Consider the following 12,002-nt stretch of genomic DNA (forward strand, 5'->3'; position numbering starts at 1 on the left):
TAAAGTGAAAGTCAACCATAGCATTTTTGAAACGCTAGGGTTGACTGTTTGGGCGCCAAACCGGATTTACCGCACAGCTATTGGCTTTGTTCAGAAAAAGAGTTGCCTTGTATTTTGGGGCTGGACTGTCCCTATGTTGGGGCTGGACTGTCCTTATGAATGGGGTCAGACTGATAAAGTGCAGGAAAGTTCTTTTCTGTGAATGGCAAATTCTGGGGTAAAGAGGCGGCACCGTGGGTGGGTATCACCCCGTAGGGCAGGCTATTGAGTGCTGTCTATTCCCAGTTGAGCACCTCTTTCCAGTACTCTAAATATTTTAGTCACATTTTTGAGTAAAATTGAAACCATTGGCATTAAAATCATACCCCAACACCTATACAACCACCTCCTCACTCCTGAAACACTCTTCAGCTTCTCTAATATTACAGATAATTACATATCAAGCCCCTTATCCTTATCTCTTCTCACAACCTCTACTCTTGACCTCATCCCCTCTCAGCTTTTTCCTACACTCTGCTACTCTGAACACAACCCTTACTTATCTCTCACAACTGACACATTTCCTAATCCATTTAAGCATTCAGATATCCTCTGACCTCACCTTATAATTGTTGCCCTATTGCTTACTACAACTTGCCTCCATACTATGAAAGGTTAGTCTACAGTTGTCACACATCATTTATTTTATTCATTCCTCAAAAAGAAAAAAAAAACATGGATTGTTTTGTTAATCCATATTTCTTTACACTATGGTACTGAATGAAAAATGGGATTTATTGCAGCAGGTGCTTCTTTCAATACAAAATATAGTTTCAGTATCAATTCAGTATCAGTTGGTTTAGTATTTTTGTCACAGTCCACATACACATAGAAAACTCCTGATCGATTACACTTGCAGCTACCATATCAGGCCTCTGATGGTCTTTATGTAAGTAGCTATAAATAGGAAAGTTGGCAAACAGCTGTAGTGTTATCTTAAATTAGCCAGTGGAATTAAAATAAAAATATCTTGGTCAGCATGTCCTTAACACAAAATGCTTAATGTTGTATATCTTGGTCTCCCTGAGTTGTAATGATAGCTTCCTTAAGAGGCTTTACATATGCTTCGCTTTATGTTTTCCCACTGTCTCTTAACGTTTGTTTTTTTGTTTGGTTTGTCATTTACTGGCCTGTGAGCTGCTTCTTCCATGATGCTATACTTTGGTTTATTACCTGTTGTAGTGGTAAATCGAGAAATTTTCCTGTTACCTGCTATACCTGTCTTCTAACTTATTGTCCACTTTACCAGTTCCACTGGCCCATAGCATGTGTACCTGTCCTGTTTCTCCCCGTTTTGTTCTGATGGCCATACTCTGAAAGTGTGTGTCTTGAGGGCTGTTCTCTGCCCGTGTTATATCGCTATCAGTACTTTATGTCTATCCTGCTGATCATGGTCTGCATGCATTTTTTCTTGCTGTCAATTCTTTACATGTGTTTTTCCTGCTAGCCATGTTCTTCATTTTGGTCCTGCTTGTCTTATTTCTTCAATAACATTTTTTACAACTTTATCTAGCCTGCATACTTGTTCCTTAGTTCCATGGCTTTCCAATTATAGGGAAGCTAACCGTTTTTTTTTACCTGACCAAATGATCTGTACAACGGATTATAGAGCAAGTATTAAAAGTATTGTATTGTTTGCATTTTGTCGTATTTTCCCTATTCTAGTGTTTGGGCTTGTAAGAAATGTTTAACTGTCAGGAGATAGTGTTTGAAATTTCTCAGATTTTTTTTTATACTGGAAAATGTCCATCATTTGTAATTTACATAGATTTTTTGTAGATGTATATATTTTTGTAGGATATATTAACTAGGAGCAGGCTAATTCTAGTATCTTCTTTGGAAACAGGAGAATATGGACTTAGACGGCCACCTCTGTTCTTTCTTAAACCATCATACTGGTCAAAGAAGAGTAGAAACTACCAAGAATTAAGTGAGGTTCATGTCACTGGGTCGAGCCAAAGTGCTGTGGTGGAAGCCATGCCATCCGAGTTTCATGGAAAAGAAGCTATAAGGTACTGTACTGGAAAAAGGTCTATATGGGGCCATTGCTTTCTGTATGAGCTAAGCAAAATAAATTAAAAATATTACAAATTTGTGGAGTATGGTATATTTTCTTTTACAAGATATGACGAGTCCACGGATTTCATCCTTACTTATGGGATATCGCCTCCTGGTCAGCAGGAGGAGGCAAAGAGCACCACAGCTGAGCTGTATATATAGCTCCTCCCTTCCCTCCCACTCCAGTCATTCTCTTTGCCTGTGTTAGTGATAGGAAGAGGTAAAGTGAGGTGTTCGTTTAGATTCTTCAATCAAGAGTTTATAATTTTTAAATGGTACCAGTGTGTGCTATTTTTCTCAGGGTAGAGCTACAGGCTTTTCAGCATGGGGGACTGGGGAGATCTTCATTCTTCTGCGACTCCCATACTGTTTGCTGCCCTGATGATGATGATGGTCTTAGCAGATATTTTCTTAGACCCTGTTTGTTCCCACAGATCTGCTGGAGGTGATGAAAAGAACATCTTCATTGTGTGGGACAACTTCATGCAGCGCTCAGCATTAAGGTATGTACAGTCGTTTACTTCTGGGAGACATGAAATATCTCAGAACAGACTGGCATTTATTCCCTATACCGGGAATGGGGTAGTCAGTTTGCACAGGGTTAAATTGTGTGCATGGGTCTCCCCTCTTTATTAGGTGAAGTTCAGCTGTGCTATCAGTGCCCTAATAAGTGTTTAACCCGGTGGATATATTTAGAGGGCTTGACGCTGGGAGATTGTGGAGAGCTCTTACCCAAGTGTTCTAACCGTAACTTTTGCTAAGCTAATGGCAGGACAGGGGAGTTTTGTTGGAAGCTGCACATTGGTGATTCTTGGTACACTTTCTGATAGATTGCGTTGGTTACTGACATTTTTATTTCCCATGTGGTATTTACTATGGCCGGGGAGTTAGTTTCCGCCCATGATGGGCGGGGCTTGGCGTTCGCACGCTTAGCCGCGCAGTTGCTATCCGGATCCTGACGTTCAGCAGCATGTCTCTAGGCTCCGGTGTGGCCTAAGTCAGCTTGTGTCTGTAATTCTCACAAGCGGTCTTAGGAGCGCCATTCACGGAGTGCTATTAAGTGATTGTGGGGACAGGTAGGCGCCACAGCAGAGCTGTGGCGAGGTGCAAGTGCTAAAGTTTGTCCTTTAGGCGTTATGCATAGTTAGACTGTACAGCTACAGGAAAATCTTCTAAAAGTCTTTTGGTGCTTCCCTGTTATTGCATTGTGTATTGCGGAGTAGTAATAACTATACGGCTTTAATTTTTAAAGAACACATTTTCTTTAATGCAGGTATATCTAAGGATGTTTCTCAGGCTGATGAGACTCAGGGTATGCCACAACTTTCTCCCCAAGCGTCACAACCTTTAACGCCCGCTCAGGCGATGCCGTGTTCTTCAACGGCGTCCGCTTCATTCACTCTGCAGGATATGGCTGCAGTTATGTCATCCACTCTTTCAGAAGTTTTATCTAAGTTGCAAGCTTTACAAGGCAAACACAGTAGGACAGAGGCCCATGTGGTCCCTGCGACTTCTGATGCTTTGATGGCGATTTCCGATGTACCCTCCCAGGGCTCTGAATTGGGAGGTAGGGAGGCTCTGTCTGAGGGGGAATTGTCTGACTCAGGAAGTGCATTGCCCCCGACAGATTCGGACATAATTTCCTTCAGGTTTAAGCTTGAACACCTCCACCTTTTGCTACGGGAGGTTTTGGTGACTCTGGACGACTGTGACTCCATTGTGGTCCCACCAGAGAAATTGAGTAAGATGGACAGATACTTAGAGGTTCCTTCTTATTCTGATGTTTTTCCGGTGCCTAAGAGAATTTCGGAAATTATTGCAAGGGAATGGGAAAGACCGGGTATCCCGTTCTCTCCTTCCCCTATTTTTAAAAAGATGTATCCTATAGCTTATACCGTTTGGGATTCTTGGCAGACGATCCCTAAGGTGGAGGGAGCTATCTCTACCCTGGCTAAGCGTACGACTATATCAAGGATAGTTGTGCTTTCAAAGACCCCATGGATAAGAAATTGGAGGGTCTTCTCAAAAGACTCTATGTTCATCAGGGGTTCCTATTACAACCGGCAGCCTACATTATTACGGTCACGACTGCGGCTGCTTTTTGGTTTGACGCCCTAGAAGAGTCCCTTAGGACTGAGACTTCTTTGGAATAGATACAGGATAGAATTAAGGCCCTTAAGCTGGCTAATTCTTTTATTACGGATGCTTCTTTTCAGATCACCAAATTAGCAGCTAAGAGTTCAGGATTCTCTATCTTAGCACGAAGAGCCTTATGGTTAAAATCTTGGTCTGCAGATGTGCCCTCTAAATCCAAGCTTTTGGCTATTCCTTTCAAAGGAAAGACCCTGTTCGGGCCTGACTTGAAAGATAACATTTCTGACATTACGGGAGGTAAGGGTCACCTCCTCCCTCAAGATAAGACATCTAAGCAAAGGGGACGACAGAGTAATTTTCGTTCCTTTCAAAATTTCAAGGGAGTCCCCTCTTCCTCTTCCGCTAAACAGGAAGGGAATTATGCACAAGCCAAGTCCACCTGGAGACCTAACCAGTCTTGGAACAAGGGTAAACAACCCAAGAAGCCTGCTGCTGCTACCAAGACAGCATGAAGGGGCGGCCCCCGACCCGGGACCGGATCTAGTAGGGGGCAGACTTTCTCTATTTGTCCAGGCTTGGATAAGAGATGTTCAGGATCCCTGGACACTAGAAATCGTGTCTCAGGGGTATCAGTTGGAGTTCAAAAATTCCTTCCCCAGAGGAAGGTTTCTTCTTTCACGATTGTCTGTCGACCAGACAAAAAGAGAGGCATTCTTATGCTGTGTAAGAGATCTCTCCTCCATGGGAGTAATATGCCCCGTTCCAATTCAGGAACATGGGCAGTGGTTTTACTCAAATCTCTTTGTAGTTCCCAAAAAAGAGGGAACGTTCCGACCCATTTTAGATCTCAAAAGTCAAAACAAATTTCTCAGCGTTCCATCCTTCAAGATGGAAACTATTCGGACCATTCTTCCATTGATTCAAGAGGGTCAATATATGAGTACCGTGGATTTAAAGGATGCATACCTTCATATTCCTATCTACAGAGATCATCACAAGTTCCTGAGGTTTGCCTTTCTGGACAAACATTTTCAGTTTGTGGCCCTTCCTTTCGGTCTAGCCACAGCATCCAGAGTTTTCACAAAGGTTCTGGGGTCTCTGCTAGCGGTTCTCAGACCGCGGGGCATTGCAGTGGCGCCTTATCTGGACGATATTCTGATCTAGGCGTCGTCTTATCAACTAACAAAGTCTCATACCGACATTGTCCTATCCTTTCTATGGACTCACGGGTGGAAGGTGAATCTGGAAAAGAGTTCACTAATTCATCAGACAAGGGTTCCTTTCCTGGGATCTCTAATCGACTCTCTATCCATGAAGATCTTTTTGACGGAAGTCAGAAAGTTAAAGATTCTGAATATATGCCGAACCCTTCAGTCCATTCCTCGGCCGTCAGTGGCTCAGTGCATGGAGGCAATTGGATTAATGGTGGCTGCAATGGACATCATTACGTTTGCTCGTTTTCATCTCAGACCTCTACAACTGAGCATGCTCAGACAATGGAATGGAGATTATGCAAATTTGTCTCCTCAAATAGATCTGGATCAGGAGACAAGGGACTCTCTTCTTTGGGGGTTGTCACCGGATCATCTGTCCCAAGGGACATGCTTCCGCAGACCCTCTTGGGTGATAGTGACAACGGACGCCAGCCTGATAGGATGGGGTGCAGTCTGGAACTCCCTGAAGGCTCAGGGTGTGTGGACTCGGTTGGAGTCTCTACTTCCCATCAATATTCTGGAGTTGAGAGCAATATTCAATGCGCTTCAGGCTTGGCATCAGTTGGCTTCGGCCAAATTCATCAGATTCCAGTCGGACAATATTACGACTGTAGCTTACATCAATCATCAGGGTGGAACAAGGAGTTCCTTAGCGATGACAGAAGTAACCAAGATAATTCAGTGGGCGGAAGCTCACTCTTGTTATCTGTCAGCAATCTACATCCCAGGAGTGGACAACTGGGAGGCGGATTTTTTGAGCAGACAGACATTTCATCACAGGAATGGGAACTCCATCCGGAAGTCTTTGCCGATCTGGTTCTCAGATGGGGCAGGCCGGAGCTGGATCTTATGGTGTCTCGTCAGAATGCCAAGCTCCCGATATACGGATCCAGGTCCAGGGATCCTCAGGCCGAACTGATAGATGCCTTGGCAGTGCCTTGGTCATTCAACCTAGCTTATGTGTTCCCTCCATTTGCTCTCTTTCCCCGGGTGATTGCTGGAGTCAAACAGGAGAGAGCTTCGGTGATCCTCATCGCTCCTGCATGGCCTAGCAGGACTTGTTATGCCGATTTGGTGGACATGTCACCTCTGCCACCGTGGAAGCTTCCGTTGAGGCAGGACCTTCTAGTTCAGGGACCCTTCCATCATCCGAATCTAATTTCTCTACAGCTGACTGCTTGGAGATTGAACGCTTGATTTTATCTAAGCGAGGGTTTTCTGATTCGGTCATTGATACCTTGATTCAGGCACGTAAGCCTGTTACTAGAAAAATTTACCATAAGATATGGAGTAAATATCTTTATTGGTGTGAATCCAAGGGCTACTCATGGAGTAGGGTTAGGATTCCTAGGATTTTATCTTTTCTCCAAGAAGGATTGGAGAAAGGGTTGTCAGCAAGTTCCTTAAAGGGACAGATTTCTGCTTTGTCTATTTTGCTTCATAAGCGTCTGGCAGATGTTCCAGATGTTCAATCCTTTTGTCAGGCTCTAACTAGAATCAGGCCTGTGTTTATACCAATTGCTCCTCCTTGGAGTTTGAATTTAGTTCTTAATGTTCTTCAAGGGGTTCAGTTTGAACCTATGCATTCCATAGATATTAAGTTGTTATCTTGGAAAGTTTTATTTTTGGTTGCTATTTCTTCTGCTCGCAGAGTTTCTGAGCTTTCGGCATTACAATGTGATTCTCCTTATCTTATTTTTCATTCCGATAAAGTTGTGTTGCGTACCAAACCTGGTTTTCTTCCTAAGGTTGTTTCCAACAAAAATATTAATCAGGAAATTGTTGTTCCTTCCTTGTGTCCTAACCCTTCTTTTAAGAAGGAGCGTCTGTTACATAATTTTGCCTTTAAGTTCTACTTGCAGGCGACTAAGAATTTTCGGCAAGCATCTTCTTTATTTGTTGTTTTTTCTGGGAAACGTAGGGGTCAGAAAGCTACGGCTACCTTTCTTTCTTTTTGGCTGAAGAGTATCATCCGTGTTGCATATAAGACTGCTGGACCGCAGCCTCCAGAACGAATTACGGCTCATTCCACTAGGGCTGTGGCTTCCTCATTGGCATTTAAAAATGATGCTTCTGTTGAACAGATTTGGAAGGCTGCAACTTGGTCGTCTCTTCACACTTTTTCCAAATTTTCCAAATTTGATACTTTTGCCTTGTCCGAGGCTGTTTTTGGGAGAAAGGTTCTTCAAGCAGTGGTGCCTTCCGTTTAGGTTCCTGTCTTGTCCCTCCCTTTCATCCGTGTGCTATAGCTTTGGTATTGTATCCCATAAGTAAGGATGAAATCAGTGGACTCGTCATATCTTGTAAAAGAAAAGGAAATTTATGCTTACCTGATAAATTTGTTTCTTTTACGATCTGACGAGTCCACGGCCCACCCTGCCATTTCTAAGACAGGTCTTTATTTTTGTTGAACTTCAGTCACCTCTGCACCTTGGCTTTTCCTTTCTCTTCCTAACTTTGGTGGAATGACTGGAGTGGGAGGGAAGGGAGGAGCTATATATACACCTCAGCTGTGGTGCTCTTTGCCTCCTCCTGCTGACCAGGAGGCAATATCCCATAAGTAAGGATGAAATCCGTGGACTTGTCATATCGTAAAAGAAACAAATTTGTCAGGTAAGCATAAATTTCCTTTTTCTGTTCGGAAAATTAAGTTTAAAAAAATATGAATGTGTATATATTTTTTTCTTCTTTAAAATTCTATTGGGCCCATACTCAGAAGCATATGGCATTTCTATCCCAGGTTTAGATACCTGTTAGATTCTCTTTGGAAAAGAAATGGTGTGTGGGTCAAGCAGGAATAAGAAGGCCGCATACCCTCTGACCTCAGGTAATGGTGACCTTTAACCTACATCTGGTAGTGATGACGTCTAACCCCTGGTGATAGTACTAGCATGCCTTCAGTTTTATACGATGAGCAGTGCTAACACCAGGGTAACGAACAGTGGCAGCCTCAGACTGCCAGCTAATGTGCTTGACAACCCCAGGACCCCATACAATGAATTACAGATACCCATATATGAGGTAGTGTGTGTGCCTATCTGTATCTGTAAGTGTGTGTGTATCTGCATGTATAAGTGTATGCTATGTAGTATGTGTGTGTGTGTATCTCCATGTATAAGTGTAAGTTATGTAGTGTGTGTATCTGTATGTATAAGAGTGTGTGTGTATCTGCATGAACAGTGGGGCAAAAAAGTATTTAGTCAGCCACCAATTGTGCAAGTTCTCCCACTTAAGAAGATATGAGTGGCCTGTAATTTTCATCATAGGTATACCTCAACTATGAGAGACAAAATGTGGAAACAAATCCAGACAATCACATTGTCTGATTTGGAAAGAATTTATTTGCATATTATGGTGGAAAATAAGTATTTGGTCAATATCAAAAGTTCATTTCAATACTTTGTTATATATCCTTTGTTGGCAATGACAGAGGTCAAACGTTTTCTGTAAGTCTTCACAAGGTTGTTACACACTGTTGCTGGTATGTTGGCCCATTCCTGCATGCAGATCTCCTCTAGAGCAGTGATGTTTTGGGGCTGTCGCTGGGCAACACAGACTTTCAACTCCCTCCAAAGGTTTTCTATGGGGTTGAGATCTGGAGACTGGCTAGGCCACTCCAGGACCTTGAAATGCTTCTTACGAAGACGGTGTGTTTGGGATCATTGTCATGCTGAAAGACCCAGCCACGTTTCACCTTCAATGCCCTTGCTGATGGAAGGAGGTTTGCACTCAAAATCTCACGATACATGGCCCCATTCATTTTTTCATGTACACAAATCAGTCGTCCTGTTCCCTTTGCAGAGAAACAGCCCCAAAGCATGATGTTGCCACCCCCATGCTTCACAGTAGGTATGGTGTTCTTTGGTTGCAACTCAGCATTCTCTCTCCTCCAAACACGACGAGTTGTGTTTCTACCAAACAGTTCTACTTTGGTTTCATCTGACCATATGGCATTCTCCCAATCTGCTTCTGGATCATCCAAATGCTCTCTAGCATACTTCAGATGGGCCCGGACATGTACTGGCTTAAGCAGGGGGACATGTCTGGCACTGCAGGATCTGAGTCTCTGGCGGTGTAGTGTGTTACTGATGATAGCCTTTGTTACGTTGGTCCCAGCTCTCTGCAGGTCATTCACTAGGTCTCCCCGTGTGGTTCTGCGATGTTTGCTCACTGTTCTTGTGATCATTTCGACCCCAGGGGGTGAGATCATGCGTGGAGCACCAGATCGAGGGAGATTATCAGTGGTCTTGTATGTCTTCCATTTTTTAATTATTGCTCCCACAGTTGATTTCTTCACACCAAGCTGCTTGCCTATTGCAGATTCAGTCTTCCCAGCCTGGTGCAGGTCTACAATTTTGTTTCTGGTGTCCTTCGACAGCTCTTTGGTCTTCACCATAGTGGAGTTTGGAGTGACTGTTTGAGGTTGTGGACAGGTGCCTTTTATACTGATAACAAGTTCAAACAGGTGCCATTAATACAGGTAATGAGTGGAGGACAGAGGAGCCTCTTAAAGAAGAAGATACAGGTCTGTGAGAGCCAGAAATCTTGCTTGCTTGTTGGTGACCAAATACTTATTTTCCACCATAATATGCAAATAAATTCTTTCCAAATCAGACAATGTGATTGTCTGGATTTGTTTCCACATTTTGTCTCTCATAGTTGGGGTATACCTGTGATGAAAATTACAGGCCTCTCATCTTCTTAAGTGGGAGAACTTGCACAATTGGTGGCTGACTAAATACTTTTTTGCCCCACTGTATAAGTGTATGCTATGTAGTGTGTGTGTATGTGTCTGCATGTATAAATGTAAGCTATGTAGTGTGTGTGTGTATCTGTATGTATAAGTGTGTATCGGCATGTATACGTGTATGCTATGTAGTGTGTGTATCTGTATGTATAAGTGTGTATCTGCATGTATAAGTGTATGCTATGTAGTGTGTGTGTGTGTATATCTGCATGTATAAGTGTATACTATGTAGTGTGTGTGTGTATGTGTGTATCTGCATGTATAAGTGACTGCTGTGTAGTGTGTGTGTATCTGCCTGTATAAGTTTATGCTATGTAGTGTGTGTGTATATCTGCAAGTATAAGTGTATGCTATCTAGTGTATGTGTGTATCTGCATGTGTAAGTGTATGCTATGTAGTCTGTGTGTATCTGCATGTATAAGTGTATGCTATGTAGTGTGTGTATCTGCATGTATAAGTGTAAGCTATGTAGTGTGTGTGTGTCTGCATGTATAAATGTAAGCTATGTAGTGTGTGTGTATCTGTATGTATATGTGTGTATCTGCATGTATAAGTGTATGCTATGTAGTGTATGTGTGTGTGTTTTCATAAATGGAAAGAGTCCACAGCTGCATTCATTACTTTTGGGAATTCAGAACCTGGCCACCAGGAGGAGGCAAAGACACCCCAGCCAAAGGCTTAAATACCCCTCTCACTTCCCTCATCCCCCAGTCATTCTTTGCCTTTCGTCCCAGGAGCTTGGCAGAGAAGTGTCAGAAGTTTCTATAGTCTCTTATGGAGGGTAGTACTCTTTGGCATGGGACTGGAGCTTTAAGTAATCCTGTCAGCCTCTCAGTGAGAGCATGGACGAAAGTTAGAGTCTGGAGATGCAGGGAGAGTCTTTCTGCGAACCCATCCCGACTCATATTAACAGCTCGACAAGCAGTCAGCGTTGACAAGTTTCGCTGCCTGCTTTCTTCTCTCAAGTCCATGGCAGAGGCGAGGCTACTATCTGTCACACTTGAAAGGCTGTGTTCCTGTTCCACGGCGTAGATTCCGGTAAGATCGTTTCATTTTACTTTTGTTATGATTGTATTGTAATACAAATGTTTTCCCAAGAGGTTCTCACCTTGCGGGATTAACTATAATTCAGGGTCTCAGTGAGGTTCCTTTCGTATCTTGGAATCAAGGGTTATTATCTCCGGAGGGGGGTTATTAAATAGGTTTTTTTAAATCATGTTTGTTATGTGATTCGACCTGCTTATGTGTAGTGTTGCTTAGGCTTATGGCTTGTGGAACATAACGGCCTTTGGAAGTGACGTGGCCTTTACGGTTGAGCGCACTTTTTCTGGACTGCACGGTGCACCTGGTGACCGGGTGTGGTTACGTTTTGGCTCTCCATTTCCGCATTCCTAACAGTGTGGCGATGGAAGAATTCTGGTCCGCTGGTGTCTGGTTCATAGGAGGTGGTGAGTGTCCCAGCCATTATGGGTGTCAGGTGCCGTTTACATTTTCTGATTTGGTCCGTTTTTTTGTATTCAATATCCCTCTTATGGAGGATTCTGATATTGTGAAGACGAACGTCTCTGCGTCAGGTTCTTTTTCTGGTGAAGAATACGAATTGGCCCGGGTGATACATGCCCTCCAGTTATGTTCCGAAGTCAGTTTTAGAGTGCTCAATTCCTCGGGATCGGCGAATCAAGTTTCCCGAGTGGCGAGTTCTCTTCCACCAACTCTTACTACGCATGCAGGTAACCCAGATTTTGCTTATCCTTCTCTGGAAGGTGGCTTGTTCCCTCCGAAGCTGATGACACATTTTTGCATGTCCATAATCATTTGCAACTACCATAAGTGTGCTTACGATATTGTAT

General features: G+C 43.2%; 1 protein-coding gene across 2 annotated transcripts in view; it reads left to right on the forward strand.

Moving 5' to 3' along the window:
- ABCA5 (ATP binding cassette subfamily A member 5) overlaps positions 1–12,002 on the forward strand; it is a 477,891-nt gene that overhangs the window by 162,930 nt on the left and 302,959 nt on the right. For both annotated transcript variants that reach the window (XM_053707235.1, XM_053707226.1), the window contains exon 10: positions 1,886–2,051. In XM_053707235.1, the coding sequence (XP_053563210.1) occupies positions 1,886–2,051 (166 nt within the window). The remainder of the gene's footprint in view (positions 1–1,885; positions 2,052–12,002) is intronic.

This window comes from Bombina bombina, chromosome 1 (assembly GCF_027579735.1).
Source record: "Bombina bombina isolate aBomBom1 chromosome 1, aBomBom1.pri, whole genome shotgun sequence".
NCBI classification, from domain to species: Eukaryota; Metazoa; Chordata; class Amphibia; order Anura; family Bombinatoridae; genus Bombina; species Bombina bombina.